The sequence below is a fragment of the Lissotriton vulgaris genome, chromosome 10 (assembly GCF_964263255.1).
Source record: "Lissotriton vulgaris chromosome 10, aLisVul1.2, whole genome shotgun sequence".
NCBI lineage: Eukaryota > Metazoa > Chordata > Amphibia > Caudata > Salamandridae > Lissotriton > Lissotriton vulgaris.
Window position 1 is genome coordinate 180,466,389 of NC_141698.1, and position 21,541 is coordinate 180,487,929.

At 43.7% G+C, this 21,541-nt stretch overlaps 1 protein-coding gene across 4 annotated transcripts in view; it reads left to right on the forward strand.

Annotated features, from left to right (window-relative positions):
* Positions 1-21,541, forward strand: part of TOM1L2 (target of myb1 like 2 membrane trafficking protein) — a 562,608-nt gene that overhangs the window by 190,126 nt on the left and 350,941 nt on the right. For 2 of the 4 annotated variants that reach the window (XM_086940832.1, XM_086940834.1), the window contains exon 5: positions 8,975-9,109. In XM_086940832.1, the coding sequence (XP_086796958.1) occupies positions 8,975-9,109 (135 nt within the window). The remainder of the gene's footprint in view (positions 1-8,974; positions 9,110-21,541) is intronic. The other 2 variants (XM_086940831.1, XM_086940833.1) reach the window with 1 other exon arrangement.

Genomic DNA, 21,541 nt, shown 5'->3' on the forward strand with positions numbered 1-21,541 from the left:
GTTACAGTTAAAACCGTGATTGACCCTTGTGACATAGCCATCAGAAACGGCTGACCTCATGACCTCACCCATTTGTATTTCCAGCATGTCTCATATAGTGAGTGCCCTTAGACTTTGTTCGCTGAATCACCTACATCCTTGTAATGTATGGACCCCCGTCTCGTGCCTTGTCTAACGCAGTACCTGAGATCGCTCTGCTGTTGCAATTAGGAATGTCTCATTCTCGGATGGCTCCTCGTCTGCGACCGGAAGCCCCTGTAGGACCGTGCATCAGTGACAAGCCACCCAGCATCTCATCCGTGGGCCTGGGCAGGTGTGACTGACATGGGCCTTAGAAGTAGAATAGCTAGGCCTCGCTGACAGAAAGGTTTGTGGTCGTTAACGTGTAGTTATGCTTTCAGAAGATGGAGTAAACTTTCATCAGTTCTGGGCTGATGGTACACATCTAATTAGTTAATAACTAGATCTAAAGTGGCGTTGAAAGCAGGCAGGGTGAAACAAGACACCTTCCGTTCTTAAGACGTCGTTAGCAGCACGCCTCGGGGACGCACGGGCTTCTCATGAAGGGCACTCGCTGCCTGTGAGGATAATAACAAGGGACCGTGGAACAAACTATCCCCAGAGGTCTCGTGTTGCACGGCGTGAGCACCCTGGGCGCAGGGTCCGCTCCAGTGAGCAGAGCTCGGGTTTCTCACTTCGCTCTAGGATTCGGAGAGGCTTCAGTGTCCTTGCACGTCAGATAGTGTCACAGAATTGCCTGCGCCGCTCTTCTCGAGGACAGCGTCCGCCACGTGCCGCCGCGCGGGATCTGTCGGTAAGGACCGCCAACGGTGCCGTTATTTTTGTGCATATCTCCCTCTTGGCTGTTTGTAGACGCTGGTCCCTCCTCTCAGACAGGTGGCAATAGTGATGGAAGGAAAGGGACGTTACCTCAAGTCCCTGTCGTGGGCTGTCTTCAGGCTAGGTTACATTTACTTTGTTGTAATGAAGTCATGTGTGCACTGTTCTCGAGTTGTTTGGTAGTGACCATCCCACAGCATATTAAAGCTGTGTAGTGTACCACCATTTTTTTATCAGTATTTAATACTAAGATTATAATGTAAGTCTGTAGGTTTCCAGGCGTTAAAAGCTCCAGAGTGTGTGAGAGAGAGAAAAGGAGGGAGAATGAGATAAAAAAAACGGAGTCTGGCTGGTGCTGCCAAGTGGCTTGGCAGTTATCATATTCTATATCCCTAGTCTGAAGTCCCGTGATTACTCCACCCCTTCACATTATGTTTGCTCGATGCCAGATGCGTCATCAATGACGTACGGACTGACGGTGTGACTGCTACCAGAAAGACGTGATTTGACTTTTTTTTTTTAAATCGCTGTAGTAAATCCCGGCGGTAATGTGTGCCAATAGGTATGAACTTTAGAATACATTTTCTTTCCAAATGTGTGTGTGTGTGTGTGTGTGTGTGTGTGTGTGTGTGTGTGTGTGTGTGTGTATATATATATATATATATATATATATATATGTGTGTGTGTGTGTGTGTGTGCGTGCGTGTGTGCGTGCGTGTGTGTATATATATATATATGTGTGTGTGTGTGTGTGTATATATGTGTTGTGTGTATGCGTGTGTGTGTGTGTGTATATATATATATATATATATATATATATAGAGAGAGAGAGAGAGAGAGAGAGAGAGAGAGAGAGAGAGAGAGATGGCTCGGCAAAAAGTGGAATAGCGGTACCTTTCACTTGCTCCTCTTTTGTTTGCTGATTCACCGGCCCTCTCCCACAAAGAGAAAGGAGCCCCTTCCGTTCCGAGAGGCTTGAGAGACTTTTGTTGTGCACATGAGAATGTCTTAAGTAACTGCAGACCCCATCATGCATGCCTTTGTTTTAAGGATTGTTGGAAACTAATCAATACTATTAATTTCACCTGCTACAGGCAATAATAAGTCTCCACACAACTACATGGTGTCGTGTCCAAATGGGGGGCCAAAAAGGACTAACGAAAATAATATACACCGAAAACGGCCTTAAACAGGGTTGTCTACTAGCTCCCATGTTGTTTTCGTTATATCTCAACGATCTGCCAAATCAACTACAAAAGGGCTCAAGCCTACCCCCAAAAATTAACCAACAAAGAGTCCATTTGTTGCTCTATGCGGACGATATAGTCCTATTCGATCTCACACCATATGGTCTGCAAAAATCTCTGGATATTCTGTTCAAGTATTCAAAAGATAATTTTCTAATCCCGAACGTAAGAAAAACCAAAGTTGTAGCTTTTTCTGGGAGGAAGAAAAGTGTAAAATATAATTGGAGGCTAGGTGATGAAAAGGTCGACGAAGAGAAAGAATATATTTACCTCGGCAGGATTCTTTCCAAGAATTTAACAAATACAAAGCACATCGAAAAGTTAACGAAAAAAATCTGACTTACATGCAGGAGCACTATCGAGACTATACAACGCCACGGGGAGCAGGCACTTTTCCTCACTAATAAAAATATACAAAGTTAAAATTCCAGCGGTCCTGTCTTATGCCACAGAATATATTCCGATCCAACAATGGGGCTTCATGGATCGTCAGGAGGGAAAAATCTTGAAAAAAATAATGAAGGTCCCAACAGCTACTCCAGTTCAGGTCCTACGGCTGGAATTTGGAATTACTAGCGCTTTTGCCACTGCCGTGGCAAACATAATTAGATGGGCCTACCATCTCCTTCATGCTACGGAGGGAACTCTTAGATTTCTGCTACAAAAAGAGACTTTTGGCACAGATGTAGTCAAACAAACTTTCTTAGTGAACATGTCTGCGGCGTTTCAAATGGCTGAAATCTCTACAGAAATCTTGCAGACTTGGTCCGTGTCACAACTAAAACTCTTTCTCAAATGTTTTACACCTAGGTTAAGTTATGATTTGGACTACGCTCACAGCTATAGGCTAAAAATATTCAAGCCATTCACTACACTTACAGAGTATAAACATTTACAGCCATATATCTCTTTTTGTCTTACTCACAGTGCAAGGAGGGTAATTTTCATGTATCGAGCTGGGATTTTACCTGTACAAGCTTATAAAACAAAATGGTTACCTGGAGATCACTCCAACTTATGTTTGTTATGTCAAGGGGGTGAGCAGACTGTGGAGCACTTACTGTTCATTTGCCCTAACTTTAAGGTGGTAGCAGCTCGCGCTCAGTATATTTCACCGATATACAGATCCTGTAGGCTAACAAAGGAAAAAGAAATTTTAACAACGGCCACAACTCCCCCGAACGAATTTGTATGTTATAATCTGTACAAATTTTTTAAATCCATGTTAGTCTTATACTAATTATTGATGTATTTATCTTATGTAAAGTTTACTTTTTTATCTATGTTATATTTGTGGTCCTCGGTTGAGTACCAACACAAATAAAATCTTTTGACTTTGACTTTGACTATTAATTTCCTGTCTATCCACTTTGGACCGCATGGTGTCTTCAGCTTAGGTCCAACACAGTTTGGGTTCCACTAGATAAAAGGTAATGCATCCTATAGCTATTATCCTTATACCGCCCTGTCTCCAGTACTGGAATAGCCCGGCGACTTTTCAATTCTCCGTCCTATATCTTGTTGTCTTTGTGTAGATTATTCTACTTTATACCCGGGTTCAGGCCCATCCCCATCCTCCGCCCAGAAGTATTTCTTTTTGACTGTATAAGGTAATAATTTCAATTCAGAATATCACTCTTATCATGCACTTGAGAATAACTCACTAGTCTCTGGAGACTCGACTAACAAAAATTTCAACCTTCTCTTCATTCATTTGTAATTTCAGGTCATTTTCTTTTTTATTCGGGATACCACTTTCCTATTCTATTTCTGACACTCAGGTGTTTGTTTTCCTTACACTTGGTGATGGGATTTTAGCACGATTGAGATGGTGTAAAGTCCATTCATGACACACATGCTTATTGTACTTATGATTGAGTTGCAATTAGTGTTTTTAATTCCTATCTGTCTAGTTCATGTTTAGACCCATTTTTTGGGCATTTAATAACAAAGTAGGACCATTTTTCTAACGTTGATATATGTCTTGTATCTATATGCACCCATTTGGGTTTCATTGATTATGTACATGGCTTCCTGATGAAGGCGTACAGCCGAAACGCGAGTAGGACACAGATTTTCAAGAGCCATGCCAGAAATGAATGTCCTCTGTATATAATGAAGTGATGATTTTCTGACTATATCTTCTGATACAAATCGAATTATTGCAAACAACTTCATTTCAAAGATATCCACTATTGACATTGTGTGAAATGTATTTGGGCTAATATAAGAATTGATTCTGAATCTTTATTACCAAATCACATTGTTAATTTGAACATAGAGGATTAGATGTTTTCTCTTCTTTTTTAATGTGTACAGTTAGTATAACTCATTTGTAAAAATAATAAGATATTTTTGATACCACTGAATAGAGGTTGCATTATATGTTCATGACATGTAATATTTACGTCCACAAGTAATTTCAACTTTCCTAAATTGTGATATTTACCTTCAAGTTATTTTCCCTGGTTTAGGAATTTGTGTCCGGGGTACCCTTGTTCTTACATACACCGTCCCACCACGGAAGCCACTTTATTATCGCCACTTCCACGCTGTGACGTTTTTCCTTTCTTTCCTTGCCTGCCAACTCGTACCCAGGAATTCTCAAATCCTGCCACTCTTGACAGTGATTTTTTTCTCAAAATTTATCAAAGTGGGCAGACAATGCCACAGCCTAATACTTCAGGGTTTGAGCTGTGTCATGACTGAAACGGACAGATATCGATGACAGACACCCACGATATTGTTCTGTGCTCCCTCAGCTCGAAACATGACTGTGCATCGTGTCCATGCCGCAATAAAATGAACAAAAAGGCCACCTGCGACCATGAAGTAAAACTCACTATCACCATACTCTGCAGGTCAAAGAAGCACTAATGTTCAAAGGCATATAGTCCTAGTCAAGGACACTCTGATGAGCCTCCTCTGGTGACAGATCATCTTCAAAGTTACGTATTTCAGTTCAGTCTATGAAGTCACATAAAAATATAAGTTGAAACACGAGTCTTCTTCGTCTCGCCACTCCCACCATTCTGAGGCGCGCAACACCCCAGGCACCTTTAGGCCACAAAATCGCTCCCAACTCCACTGAACCAAATTCCACACAAGTTCCTTTTTTTTGGACAGCAATGTCACAACAGCTCCAGCAGCACAAGCTTGCCTTGGATCATATTTTTGGTTGCACACCAGTTCTGTCTGGAGTGCCCTTGTGCCCTCAAGGATCCGCGGGGTCCTCCAGTTGGTCTACCGTGGTTAGATCCGTCCTTGATTCCGACTGTGCCCCTCAAACACAACCTGAGGCCATGTTTGACTTTATGTCTGGCTCCAATGCCCAGGGACGGGCTCCGGTACAGATCCTGGAAATGGAGCTAATAGCACACTCCAATTTTGACACCCATGCCCTTCCTCCAAGACCGAGACAAAATGCCCATTAAGATCCAGATATGGCTGTCGCACACTTTAGATATGGGGACAATGATGATGATGAGGAGGAGGATGATGATTATAAGGAGGAATAATCGTCTGATAATTATATTTCTTTGACAACTTGCAGGATGTTAGTATCCTAGGTACGTCCCCGAATGTTGGCTTCTCATACTACAGTCCAGTGATGGCAACAGAAGAATCAGTCTTCTTTCCGATAGTCATTAGAAGAGCGCTGAAGTTTCTAGATTTCACCCTCCCTACTGCTGAGTTCAAAACGTATGTATTGGTAGATGTTCTCAACCTGGCGTAGAAAAGCACGAACAACCTTTTCCATTTAAAGAGACCCTCACTGATATTCTGATACTTGGACGAAGCTAGAATCTTGTCTGCTAGTTTATAAATGTGAAGCCAGAAGGCACAGACCTTCTACAACGGTCCCCGGCTTTCTCATCAGACACCTTACTCCTAAGAGTTTGGTGGTACAAGCATCTTCCAGCCACCTAAACCCTAATTCGTCCCCACTACACCGTGTGGAGATATTTCCAAAAGGGTATTTTTGTCTTTTTTCATCTGACGTCCTGCAGTCCTTAGTGGACATTCCTTTAACAGTTCCAGGCTGTTTGGAGCGAAAGCTGACTCTGCTGTGACAACATTTAAGGGGAGCAAGAAATAACTCACCCTACTTGTCAGTTCCTTCAACAACAGTGCACTTTTCTAGGTTCTACCAACAGAGGCAGCAATAGTACATGCCACAACAACAGAGGCCTCAGTAGTTTTGAGGATGAGGCCATGAAGCAAGCCGATAGGGTCGAGGAACCCAGCGGCAACAAGCTACCCAGACTACAGTAAAACACTTTAATTTCTCTTTGGGGGCACACAATCTGCCGGTAGGAGGTCGCATTAATTTCCATCTCCCCAGCTCGAGGAGCATCATGTCAGATGAATGGATGCTTCAGATCGTGCTTAACAGATACCCTCTAACCTTTCCTGTCTTATCACCCAGACCTTCCACCACAACACTAGGCCCATTTATCCATACTACACGGAGAAGTTGGCTCTCTTGGACATGGGATCAATAGAGAGGGTGGCAGCATCAAAGGTCTGGGTTATTGGCTTCTTCCGTTACTTTTTGTTGCTGAAGGACGGGGGCGTCTGTGCCATCTTAGAACTGTGCCCTCTATCCCATCCTAGACCTTTATCCTCTGAACTTCCTCCTCAGTAAGGGCAAGTTCATAATGCTCACCCCAGCCCAAGTTCTATCTGCCCTGGAACAGGAGACTGGATGTTAAGCCTTGATGTTTTCAGATCCCGTCATGTAGTCCCACAAACATACCTGTGGTGTCAGGTATGCCAAATGCATTTTCAGTTCACTGTGCACCCCTTCGGCCTTACCAGCGCACCTTGGAAGTGCACAAAGATAATGTTGGTAGTCGCAGCCCATCTGCAGAGGTTCAGAATGTCAGTCTTCCCATGCCCGACGACTGACTGCTGAAGGCGAACTGGTCTCTGACAGTAAATCACTTCCAGGCAACAGCCAACCTGTCACAACCTGTCACACCTGACTCCTTCATAATTTCTTCCCTTCATTGGAGTCATCCTGGACACAGTGCTTTTACAACTAATACCTCTGCTCTAAAAACAGCATTCCTCTTCACCATAACATGGGTCATGCGAGTGAGCGAACTTCAGGATTTGTCCCAGGTTCCATTCTAGACATATTTCTTCCCGGGCAAATTAGTCCTCTGTACCAAAGCGGCACCCTGCCAAGTGTACTTACGCCATTCCACATAGAACAATCCATCACCCTCACAGCTCTCTATCTACTGCCTCGCCCTACAAAGGAGGGAAAACAGCTTCATTGTCTCAACCCTAAACGGGTGCTCAGTTTCTTCGTCGTTTGAACCAGACATTACTGACTGGATGACCAACTTTAGGTCCATGTCTCTGAATCCAATAAAAGGCAAAGCCATGAAAAAGAGAGCCACCTCATGATAGATTAGGTTATGTCAAAATCTGCTACAGGCTGACCAAGATTGTAATTTGTAATTTGTAACTGGGTTTTGTATCGCGCCAACTCACCGACAGGTCTCAAAGCGCTACTGACCAAGTACAGTAACAAGAAACAAGATGAGAGTATAGGAGTGTCTGAAGCTAGTAACCGACTACTGAGATGTAAATGCGTCTTTGAAGAGTAAAGTCTTCAGGGACTTCCTGAAGTGGAGAAGGTTGGAGAAGATACATCGCGCAGAAGGCTTGCATGCTCACTCCACCAGAGCGGAGGCTGCTGCCACTGATCAAACGCACGGTGTGGACATTTTTCAGGCTGTAACGTGGCCATTACTCCACATAATCATGAAGCATTATTGCTACAATAGCCAGCAAGATGGGCACTTAGCCTACTTTATGCTGCAGGATTTCCTGGTCTGAGCCATTTCACAGACCCACCATATGAAGAGTTTTACTGCTTTGATATTCGAAATCCATTTACAAGGTGAGGAATCTGTGGTTAGGAGTGTCTATCAGAATAACTAGTTACTTACCTTAGGTTACTCCTTTTCTGGTAGAGACTCCTAACTGCAGATTCCTCACCAACACACCCTCCTCCCCGATCTGAAGAATACACTCATTGTATGCACACTGCCAGATTCCAATTTCAGCGGCTCCCTGTCTATGAACACAGACTGCAATCAATGTGAACCTGAAGTAAGCTTGCAGAGGCGACGCTGATCTAGAGGCCATTCGGAACTTCCCCAATGAGGAGCCACACAAAGCCAAGGCCATCGCCATCTACTGACACTCGAAGGAATTAGTAAAAAGTGTCCAGATCCAGTCTAGCCCTTAAGGAAATTCACAATGTGAGAAATCTGCAGGTAGATAGACTCTACCGGAAGGGTAAGTAACTCCTTGCTCTCCATAGTCCTTCTTTTCCACCCTCCTCTCCCAGCGGTGATGTCACTGATTTATAATTCCCTGTAAACATTTACTTTTTCTATCCTTTCAAGGATATAAATATGAGTTAAAACGGGAGCGCTTAAGCAATTTTAGAAAGTTAACATACATATTGATTGATTTAAGAGGAAGGTTTCTTGAGGATTGGAATCCCACAAGATTTAAGGACCAGAATGAGGAAGAGTAGAACTCGGTGTAATGAAGATTACCAGTAGGAAATCTGAACAATATTTGCTTTTGTATCTTCAAAGTTTAGCATCTATATTATATTATTTGTACTAACTAAATTGAAGAAACTGTTTTTGAAAAAAAAACTCCAAATGAAATTGTGCTTTCTATTTTACATTATCTAATATTTGCTGTTGTAATTTTACATTATCTAATATTTGCTGTTGTAATGGTTCATCAATATATATATATATATATATATATATATATATATATATATATATATATATATATATATATAATATAATTATTGAGAAGGTTATTAATGGTTTATTGTTTTGCAGGCTTGGGCGGATGCATTTCGAAGTAGTCCTGATCTAACTGGAGTAGTGCATATTTATGAAGAATTGAAGCGGAAGGGCATAGAGTTTCCTATGGCAGATCTTGATGCTCTCTCTCCAATACACACTCCACAGAGGGTAAGTTGCAGCACAGAACTTTTCAAGATTGATAGGCTCTCTGGCAGCATTTTGTATTGGTGCATTGCTGTCTAGTGAACCAAATCTTGTGTGTCACTTTCAGCCATTCTGGTCTTTGTAATCAACACAGCATTATATACTACGATTCTGGGTCTGTACCCGCAAAATTTAAAGCATAAATACAGTCCCGGCATGCAACATGCTGTTGGCAAAAAGAGCTAGACATGACTGAAGGTACCACACATGGCAACTATCCGCTGTTGGCTGTTCTGTGGCATTCTCAATAAATGATCACACAATGGCAAGTGCCATGCACCTCTTGACTTTCCTAACAAATGTGTTATGCACTCTCAATACGTTTCAATATCTACCTTAGTTGTGTGCTCTATCATTCTGATAAAGACGTCTAACAGCAGATGTCTCACCTTTTAAATATATCTCCCTAGGTAATATACTGGATCTGTAAAATCTTCAGCAGTACCCCTGCACACTGGTAGGTGGTACCGATGGCTCTGCATCAACGTTTTTCTGCGCCGGAAGTGAGGTACACGGCCTGTATAGGCTCTACCCATGCCCGCTGAATTAAATTCCTTCCAACTCTCAACATTTTTTCCAGTGTACTAGGGCATCTTGCCTCTGAAAACTGTAAGGTTTAAGACTTGAGAGGAATTTCGCAAACAGATGTCTGTGAAAGACACCGCACTTACTTTGCCTTGTGTGAGATCACGATTTCAGGACCTTCAACGACTGTTTCGTGATGTACCTGAAGGCTATTTGGAAGTGCAAAGCGAAGATCTTTGTCACCAAGCATCGGAAGTTGGTTGAAGTCATGGTAAAGATCCCAGTCCTGCTCCCGAAGCCTTTTTTACGACATGTCGTCAAGGTCCAAGTCTCTGGGTAAGTCCAAGAAGAAGCGAAAGAAGTAAAAACAGGACCCAAACCCAGTCTCTCGATACTGCGTCTCCTGAGAGTTCGCAAGGGCATCATTTTGCCTTTGAGACCAGCTCCCGAAGTCAGCCTGAGGACCTTGCTCCTGATGTCGCCCAGCGCCAGCCCGAGTTTCCAAGGCCTTTGGCTACTACTCAAAAAGTTTCAGAATTCTGCCAACGCCCTAGAGCTGGGTTGTTCAGCCTTCGGCTAGTAATACGAACTCAAATGCATTCCCCTCTAGTCCCCCGTAGTCCAAACAGATCGAGGCATTCTGGAAACAAGTGTACTCATCCACCAGTCTCATCTTGCAGTCCATCAAGGCTAGGTACCTTCTGGGTCTCTATATCCATGCTTTAGGGAGAGTCGATCACACAGGTTCTACTGATTGTGACTGAGGAAATCCATGCCATTCTTTTTCAGACCATTCAAGATGGTGGTAATGTGGGTAAATTTCCATTGTGGGCGTGACATAACTAAATCCACTGGCAGAGCCTTTGGTACTAGTGTGGCCCTCTGTTGGCATGCATGGATGCAGTCCCCTGGGCTTTTGGGTGATGTCCAGGCTAGTTTGAAGAACATGCCATTTAACGGTTCCTGTCTTTTTGAGGTTAAGGCAGATGCTGCCCTTAAGCTATTTAAGGAAAGAAGCGCCATGGCCTTCCTGCACACCTTCCCCGTCATGCCAGCCCCACCAACAGTTTCACCCCGTCCATGACTTCAGTAGGGGGTTTCCACATTGCCAACAACTGCAACCAGCTCAGCAATCGCCTGAACCTTTTTGTGGCTGTGGCCATGGGCTCAAAGAACCCAGAGACAGCAGGCAGACATATCAGTCGTCCCTCCTGCAACTGCTGCGTCCAAACCACTTTAGCGACACACAGCCACCTCAATAGAGGCAGGATCAGGAGCCTATGCCACTGGGTGTTGCAGATCAGCCAGCAGGGTTATGCCTTACCATTCCTTGAAATCCTGATATCCCCAGATCTGCTGACAAAAAAACCATCTGTTCAGGATCGTTTGACCATAGGAGTTGTAAAGAGGGTGCTGACGTCAGAAGTAGGTCATGGTTGGTATTCCTGCTACTTTCTGATTCTGAAAATGGACGGTGGCCTCCTCTCTATTTTAAAAATTCACCCTCTCAATGTTGTCCTGGTGAAGGACAAATTCAAAATTGTCACCTTGTCTGCCTTATCCCCTGGTGACTGGATGATAGCATTGGACTTGCAGGTAACTTATTTTCACATCTTCATCCTGCAGGCCCACAGCCGCTATCTGCGGTTAGCAGCGGGACAGTAGCATTTCTAATTATATGTGCTCAGATGGTGGTGGATACAGCACACCTTAGGAGTTCAGGGGGGTCTCAGCCTTCCCAGACCTCGTCAACTGGTTGCTCAATGCATGCTCGTCCCAGGTAGTTGTTTCGTACCTCCAGACTGCGGATAACCTCCTAACATCGTTGTGATACACTATCAACCTGTCGAAATCAAACCTCACCACTTCGCTGACACTCCTCCCTTCATCGGAGACACTCAGGACACGCTGCAGATTCTTACCTATCCTTCAGAGCGGCTAAACCCTGGCATTCAGGCTATGAGCCGAAAGTTTTAACATTTGTCCTGGATTTCTGTGAGGATGAATCTGAGGCTGCTGGGACTGATGAGCTCCTGCATCCTGCTTGGCTGGCACACCAGATGTCATTCGAGGGCTCCTGCAGTGAGATGTGAAGTCCCATTGGGCATAGTATTAGGAGTATCTCTCTGATCAGGTCCACATTTTAGAGGAGACGGCAAAAGGCCTGCAGTTGTGGGTCAGCAGCAGGCCTCTCTCCCTAACCCACTCAGAGCAGACAGTGGTAACTGATACATCCATTCTGGATTGGTGTGACGAACTGGGAGAGGTAGAGATCGGAAGCCTTTAGTCTCAGCTGGAAGCTCAACTCCACATCAACCTATTGGAGCTTCAAGCCGCCGCTTGACTTTGAAAGTTTTCCTGCCATCCATTAAGGGGATGCTGGTTTACTTGTTCACAGACAACACCACCGCCATGTGGTACTTTAACAAGCTGGGAAAGATGGGGTCATGGACTCTGTCTCTCAGGTTCTGACTGGAATGCCAGGGAATTATCCTGCTGCTGCAGCATGTGGCAAGAAGCTTGGCTCAATCTCTTCACGTCTGCCCAGAACGCGTAATGTCAGCAATTCTGCACATTGGCGTTTCCAAAGTAGTTATTTCACAGAGTTTTTCCTACAGTGGAACGCAAGACTCTTGCATGCCTTCCTGCCACAATACCTGTCCTGCCCTGAGTTCTGAAGAAGATCAGGAACAACTAGGCCCAAGACATCCTAGAGGCTCCGGATTGGTTATGAAGTCCCTTGGGCCATGAGCATTTGTACTCTGATCAAGCTCCCCCATTGGTTGAATCTCTTGTCGCAGCAGATAGACGGAGTTCTGCACCTCTACCTGCACCCCCCACCTCCATGCATGGAGATTCTGTAGCGGCAGTTGAGTGCTTGTGATATCCCTCCTGTGGTTGTAGATGTTATTAAGGTATTAGGGTCTCCAAATCGGTGTACGCCTGCCCTTGGGAAAGGTTTGTGCCCCGGGTGCACAAGTTGACACATTTCATGCCATGCTGTCCTCAGTTTTGTGGTTTGCATTGCCTCTCGCCAAGGAAGGCTTTGTTTTGGGCATCGTTAAAGGGTACCTGTCAGCTCTTATTGCTATTTAGTTTTCCAGACTAGCCTCCGTTGTTTCAATCACTGGGTGTGATGTATGTTTTTTTAAGGGGTTACAGCTTATGTTTTCCCCCTTCTCCATTTATGATGTCCCCGTAGGACTTTAATTTAGTTTTAACATTTCTTCTTTGGTCTCCTTGCTGACCTGTGCACAGCTGTCCTTTCAGATTGCTTACCTTCAAGACTGTCTTTCTGGTTGCCTTAACATCAGCACAGAATATGAGTGAGATAAAAGTCTTCTCTGTTAACTCCCTTTTCACCACTTTCTACCCAGGCAATCTGGTTCTTCGGCCTCAAGCCTCCTTTTTGCCAAAGGTGGTGAACACCTTAAAAGTCGGGCAAACCACCACTCTCCCAATATTAACGTTGGGCAAACCATCATTCTCCCAACGCGTTCTTTGCTCCACCTCACCCGTCTAAGGAGGCAGAGTGATTACACCGCCTGGATCCTAAACAAGCTTTCTGCCTCTAAATCGATCAATCATACCATAGAACAGAGAGTGGACGATCAGCTCTTTATTGAATTCACTGGAGCAAAGAAAGACAAGGTGGTGCAGAAATGGACCATCTCTCGCTAGATTGTTCTTCTGTCCTGGACATTTGGCAGGTGGTGTCCCTCCTGTCCTGGACATTTGGCAGGTGGTGTCCCTCCCTACATTTATAAAGTACTACTGTTTGGAGAGTCAGGTATGTCGAGATGGGCCCTTTGCCTGCTCGGCCCTGCAGGACTTTTCATTTAAGTCAGTTCACAGTCCCACCACCTGGTACATAATGCTTTGGGATCTATCCAAATGGTGAGGAACCTGGGATTAGAATTCTGTATCAGACAAACAAGTTACTTACCTTTGGTAAATCTCTTTCTGGTAGAGGCTGTTGAAACGCAGATTCTTCACTGAGTCTCTCATTCTACCTTCTCTATCAACTCGACTGCATTCATATAATAAGGTCCCATTTTAGTATCTCCACGCTGGCCATAACCACGCTAATGTGGACTCTGCGTCCGCAGTCAAAGACGAATTTGAAAGCAACTGTGTCTGCATGCATTATTGGAGTTTATATAGGCCGTGCACGTCCCTTCTGGTGCAGAATGAAGTCGATGTGGAGCGGGCACACAGGACTACTGCTGAAGATGTTATGGATCCAGTCTAACACCTGTGGGAATATTCAAAAGAAGACCAACCTGCAGTTAGTCTCAACCAAAAGAGCTTTACCAAAGATAACTTGTTGATAGTGGTTGGGGGGGTTAGGTATTCCAATTCTCCCCATACCATCACGATTGTTCCTGATGTGACTACTAATGAGGCCTAGTTGAAGTACAGTTATTGGGTCGTGTAGCCACATTCCAGTACTTATTTGTTTCCCTCAATGGTGTGAGTGAACTGTAGATAGAAAATATGTTTGCAAACAGTGAAGTACTCTTCCCTCCTCTCTCAATCTGTGGTGTAGTGGCCAAGAGTGTTTCTGCTCTCTCAACACCCTAGAGCAGTTATTCAAGGCTGTTCCTACAACTCGTTAGATTCGTAGACTGGAGCTTACAGCCCTTCCACTAAGAAGCTCTGCTTCACCTTGTTCAACATAGCACTTGGGAAAATACCTATACATTTACAGATGCCAGGATAAGTGTCTATCCTTCTTTGATAAAAACATTTAATATCATAAGGCACCTCTCCTCTGAGTCGGAGATCCCAGGTGGCCTTTTGAGTCCGAAACATACAGGCAGTCATTGTTTAAATTTAATTGATTAATTTTGGCATCCAAAGGGCCGCAAGTTCCCAGAGGTCCTCGGCCTTCAAGCTCCAAGGCAAGTTCAGAATCATAAGTTGAAGCTATCACACACAATGCTCTAGTTATTCTGACTGAGAAGGGAGAGTAGAAGTAATTTGTTTTCCTGTGGCACCTTCCGTTAGACCCCTCTATCATATACCTCTTTAATTTTATTTTTTTTTTTTTTTTTTTTTTTGAAGACGTTTATTAATGTTCAAAGGTACAGTACACATAGCAAAGCCTACAACCCTGCGGGCCGGCTGCAAATGAACGGTAAATCGTGGGTGTGTGGGCCATCACAAAAAGGGCATGTCATTGCGTCCCTTGTGTCCCCGGTGTGCTAGGACATGGAGAAGATAATCACAATTTCTTAGGTCAAGAAAGGGAAAGTCCATAAATGACGCCTCATTTTTCATTTTTCCTAGAACTGAGCCATAAAATTGGCAAACTAAACAAAACAGTTCGTATCGGTGCGTCCCAATGTTCCTATCGCGGCTTCCCCACTCGAAGTCTGTCCCACAGGCACGGTGTTAGTAGGTGCCACCTCTGTACGGTGTGTTGTTTGCCGATGCTGTTACAGTGCAACTGGAGGTCAGAGGTGTGCGCGCGCAAGTGTGCCTGAACTTGGAGTGGGTACCTCTTTAATTTTATAGTCTGAGCTGATTGTACTCCTTTGTAGGCGACTACTCTTGTATTGAAGTTATCCATCTGTTGCCCCTCTAATTATTGGCAGTCTGCCAATCCTGCTAAGCACCACCAGTTGTGGATTGCAAACAGTCTCCTATGGACTGGTAGCCCAATGGCTTGCCTCTGTTTAGTTTTGTAATGCCAGGGCACCAAAATTAATTTCCTTTTGTCTTTTGTTTAACCGCATGGGCACTTTTTACAGACATTCTCCATTTAGTTCTTGGCCTGGCACCACCAGGGCAAGGGCACAGTAATTCACTCTAGCTCAGGACTCTTGATAATGAATGAGCCTAAAGTGGTATCCTGTAATTTGACTAGGGAAGCAGCCTGATTTCCCTATCCACATCACGTCTCATTTACTGCCTCCCCTTCAGCTCTGTCTTGGTCTCCGTTTTACCATGCATCACCCTCACTTCATCACCTTCTTTCTGGTTTCGGTGCATCACTTTAAAAAATCGGGTGGCTTCCACCACAAGAGGCACATATAAATGCGGGAGCACTGTGCTGGAGATCCATGGATGCAAAAAACAATTGGACAGCAGCAGCTAGGGAGATGCTTCCAGCAGTGGCACCTGCCAGGAGAGGTATTTTGGCTGAAGCGGTGGAGATTCACCACTTTATCTCACATATTTCCTATGTTCTTCATCATCTTACTTTGCAGTGAAGCCTCTCCCCCTGCAGTCTCTCTTGTCCTGAAGGACATCACTCAGTGCCTAAGGCTGTTTGCTCACGCTTTTACCTGCTTTTGTATATTAGGGTCCAGTGACCTCTCCTAATAAGCTCCACATAGACCTGTTGTGGCACCTGCTGAGAGACTCCATCATCCTGGGCTGTGGGATATATCACCTCTTGTTGATATAAATGTATTTCCTCTGGGACAACCTGTTTTATTAATCCAAGATTTCGATATTTTTAACTAAGGACACCTCCATGTGTCATTCTAGAACGGTGTTTGGTAAAAACATTATAATGGTCCATTTGGTGAAGTCTGTTTTGTATAAATTTCATCTGGTGCCTTCGCTGCGGAATGCCCCCCCCAAGATCACATACCTGTAAACCTAATGTACTTTTAATATCCCAAGCTCACATCTGATTGATCTGGTTTACAGCTCTCTTTGGAATATCTCAGAGCAAACAGTGAAGCTCCCTGATCCTGCCAAATATTCTAACCGTGCACGAGATAGAGGATAGCTATCTGCGTTGATGGGGTTGTAAATGAGGAAAATGGAGTTACAGGAATATTTTGAGAGTTCCTGAATGTTTAGGTCAGATTGAAGTGTTGATCTTCTTGTGCTGCATGAAACTCTAAAATGGTTTATATTCCAGATTAACAAGGTAAGTAACTTCCCCGTTTTAACCTTTTCACTTGTATGTTAATCTAGGATACAGAGTTTTTTGTAGAAATGTGCAGGTATGCTATTTTCATTGTCATTTCTCTGGTGAGGTGGTCCGTGTTGAAAGAGCTAATCTTGAAGGGAGAATCTGACAGGGTAATGTATCACGCACCTGTCCAGGGTTATTCCTGTTGTTGGTTCTAAGCTTTAATGTGGTTGTTCTCTGGAAGATGTCTTAAGACTTCCTCAAAGATGCGTAGAGACGCTCACAAGGAGTGTCGACTGCTCTTCTTCGGTCTGTGAAACAGCTAGGGCTCCTGTGAGCAGAAGAAAGTGCAAACATCCTTCCCTAACATGAAGGAATTTTAAATAAACATTGGTGCTAGTGCATCATTACAAAAAGCATTTCAAATTTGTAGGAATTCCTGCCGTGTAGAGTCATCCAAACCCTTCTTTCTCAGAGTGTTGCCAATCTAAGTTTAGCTATTTTCTGTTACTCTTTAATAATTATTTTGCCGCTTTGCAAACCTACTTCATATATCTTTGGCTCTCACAAAGCATGGGTACGTTACTTTTAACTGTCTGAAAATCGGGGGCTAGAAACAAGGTTGGTGGCTTAAAGGAAGACTTAACCTGGATGAATTTACCAGGACTTGCAAGTTTTTTTGTGACTGCCTGTTTTTCGGTATTGATTGAATCACATTTTTAGAAAACATTTTAAACACCGCTGCTACGTTTCAAGTCTCTTTCAAAGAGACGGACTACTCTCCTGCGGCTGTAGCAGATGTTATAAAAAATGCATGGCCACCGTCTCTTTAAAACAAAGGTTTGCTTAGCTCTGTGTTCTTATTTCATTATTCATCAAGTTGTTCTCAATTTATAGAAGAAACGAAAATAAAGGGGGAAATGGAGCCATGTATTTCACAATTGGATAGTCTTATTCACAAGCGCCAGCTTTCCGCAGACAATTTTAAACAAGCATTTGCAATGCAATAGGTCTCGCAGTTACGAGAGTTTCAGCTATTGGCATTGTAAATAACACTGCCTTTTATTTATGTTTTTAAAACAAAAACAAAAATAAAAGGCTTTATTATTTGCAATGTCAATAGCTCAAACTCTCGTAAATGCGAGACCTATTGCATTGCAAATGCTTGTTTATCTTCTCTCAGCTCCAGTTAAAGCAAATTTTTAGCGAAGCTCACTACCAAAGCCCGTATTAATTAGAGGGCATGTGTGAAGCTCGGCCTTCCTCTCGGCAGTTGCAAACACGCACTGGTTCCAGCAAGCAAGCACTGGCAAGTACGATGTTCCATGAAAGGCGCTGCAATACAGAGGATTCCGATTAAGAGCCTAGAGCCTCCAGGTAACAGATGATATAAATCATGGAATGAAGGACCTCTTCAGTTGATAGAGCTGGCCTTTTAAAATACAGAGCTCGTCACAAACTTTGAGAAGGAACAACATTTAAGACAAGTCACTATCAATGTTCAAATAATTATGATTTTAAAAAGTTCCATTTCAGCACGTGGGCCTCAAGGGAGAGTGGATATGAATAATGTTCTTTAGGCATCCCCTCAGTATACATATAATCATTATGTTTGAGGATGTACAAGTAGAATTTTGATACCCAAATGAAGAATTCCTCAGTTTCTTCTTGTAACTTCTCAAAGCTCCCTCTTGCTTTGAGGCTGGCAGGTTACCACTTTGATTGAAGGAGACAGTGGATGCTTACTGATTTATTTTTTATTTATTTATAAAGTTTTATATAGCGCAAACAAGATCCCAAAGGATATCCGAGCGCTTTACAAAAGGATGGATGGAAGGTAATAAATGCAATATCAGAGCATGCTACCGTTCTCTACATAGCACACATCTTCCATCAGTGTAGCCTCAGGGTGCTATGTGTACGCACAGAAAAAATGCATAAACCTCTCTTTACAAATGTATTTGTTCACAGAGTACTCCTTTTTTATCGGAGTGCCTGTTAGTGACTCCATCCTGCGCACAAAAATAGAATGTCATGGATATCTACTCTGTAAGTGACCGCATGATCTATCCTTCTTTTTCTGTGGGTGCCCCTGACAACCCTCCTGCTATCACTGTGCCCGGAGTCTCAGCATCTCCCACCCTTAATGAGTGGATACAGAGTACCTGCTCATCTCCTCCCTGAGAGCGTGATTCAGGGAATATGCATGGCTGGCTTCCAGGATTTTCCTGCTCGGTTCAGATCTGGCCAATGCTCTGAACATTAGAAAAGTAAAATAGGTCTTCAGGTAAGAAGCAATCCAAGTTCTTTGGGTGCCAGGAAATGCAGGGATATATTCACTAAGGTTCAAAGTTTTCTTGGGGAGAGAAATCTAATGGCATAGGAGCATATAGACAGTCATGTAAAGTGCTCTTTGGGTTTGCATTATTTTGTGTAGGTGAAATAAGCGAAGTGAGCACAATATCAAATGATCAGACACCAGAGGAGGAGATGGCTACCCTCTTCCAGTGGAAAGAGAGGCCCATCAAAGAGTATATCAAAAGCATCAACATGCACCCTAGCAGGTTCCCACCAAGGCCCGATATACAGCAATTAACGTTCCTGCTCTACGTCCATATATACTATGGATAAGCTATCTAGCGAGATCCCTCCAAGCACTTCATATATAGGACTTAACATTTCACCATTAGGCTGAATGAGAGATAACATGCATCCCTGGGTGGAGTGTAGGTCAGGTAAAATCTTCACTACCCAGCTTTTTGGGCTGGTGGCACGGTCCACTGTGCCACTGGGGAAGGGATTAGGTTAGGGGCCGTAGGGGGGGGCTTAGTGGGAAATAGAGCTGGGGCCCCCACATGCAGGACAGCCTCTTTTTGGGAAATCCTGTACACCTGGAAGCTTCAGTCTTTTATTACAGTCCCCAACATCTGCCTAATATTATTTTTCTGCTACTGTGAGGTTAAGGCTTGGATTTTCTGGTTAAGTTACGTCTGACTAAATTTGCAGACTTTTTTGATGGAACAGGTCTGAGTTATTTGGGGTAAACCTTACTGCTGTTAGGGCATGTTCTGAAGTAGTTAGAAATGATGAAAACATTGGATGAAAGACCGTACAGCTCAGTAGAGGCGGCTGTGGGCAGATAGGGAAGGAAATAGCTTTAAAATAGGATTACATTGGGGAATAAGGTATAGAAGGGGACAGAAAATGTAAGGCCACTATAGGGTTTAATTAAGAGAGGGAGTGTGTGTGGTTGTCTGTGTTTTGATGAAAGCCTAAGGGAAAAATGTTAGGTTATAGTTTGCTTTATTCTTGAGCTGGGGGTTTTATTACACTGGACTTTGGAATTACCGAATATACTTTTCCATATACTTGTATTTGTTGTACAAAAAATAAAACTCTTTAATATAGATTGCATGAGGGAATTAAATAAAACAGAGAAATTCAACTGGACCACCCACGTCTGCAGGATTAAGAAATGCCAGGCCCAACCATCGCAAAGAAAGACATCATATCCAAAAACAGAAAAAAGTGGATACGATAGGATGGAAAGGAAAAGCATCTTTCAAAAACAGGTGTCGAGGTAGGTCAAGATAACGTTTTGAAGTTAGGGCTGCAGATTTTAACTTGAGCAATCACAAGATTAATTCACGATTTTCTACCAAGAGGAAATGCGTGACCAACCAACAGACTAGGGAAACTTATGCAACGGCGACCCATTAAACCACTTAACAACACTACAGATGCATGACTTTTAGGCCTATATCCCTTCAGGATAATTGGGGACAGGCCACATAACATCAAATGCAGTCTTTAAAAAGACAAAACCACAACCCTATGGGGCGGGTTTTAACTTTGCTCCTACTCAGCAACATTTGTCCACTCGGACAACTGAGAATCCACAAAAAGTTTATATGCACCTGAAAATGTGCCATGCTCACATATGCGGTGGAAGAAAGGATGTAGGTCAAGCCTCACCCTACAAGAGAACAGAAAAAGACTCCATGAGGCTAGAAATTTCACAATGGATGCCTTTCAGAGGCCTTAAATGAATTTATACTTTAATTTTTTACTTCTCACAGAACAGTGATTTGCCCCATCCTCCAAAATGTAGTTGTTCACGTCATATTCGTGCATGTGCAACCAGAGGTGCACTGCCACTCTAAGGTGTCTTTGCTAGTCACTCTGTCTACACTGGTGCTTCAAACAAGCTGTAAAAAACATGCAACAGCTGCAGAACTAAAGCGTGAACAAAAATCAATCGCATGTTTTAGGCATGATACGTACTGCTATTTATAACTCCTCCTGGCCACAGGTCTTAGTTTTCCTATTTCAATTCCAAAAGACAGCTCACTTGCGCTTGGCCCAGCACACTTCATGCGCAGCCTAGGACAGGAAGTGGTGTGCCACAAACGCAATACAGATATCACAACGAGAAAGTACCAAAGTGAAACTTGCGTCATTCACACTCCCAAATGAGTGCAGCAACGTGCTGAGGAACTAGCATAGATTGTTATAAACTGTACAAGCTGCAGCCAGCCCCTGACATTCAGAGCCCATCGAAAATCCCATTGTGGTTGGTGCCCGTTGCAGCACCCTCTCGACAGCTTTTTGTATAATCCTTTACAATGCAGCAATATTCCGCTCAGTCGGCTCTAAAGGGCACGCAGCGACAACGCGGCCACGAGGTGGCTTTTCTGTGCCCAAGGTGGATTCTCTATGCCCATGCGCATTTCTGATCAGATCCAAACTAGGAAAGTGCACCATGCGCGAGTTGTGCTCAAACAACGCGAGCTGACACGAGCTGTACACGTGCACATCGCCTGTCTGTATGTGTGCAAATCTCATGCCCCCCTTCCGCCGAAAAACCGACGACAATAGATCTCGCCAAGCGAGCAGCACATGTGTTGCATCACTAGGCGAGTCCTAAAAAAAGGATCGAGGTCACATCCTGCTTAGAGGTGCTTAATATGCTAGAATGGAGCCCTGATGTCCTCTCT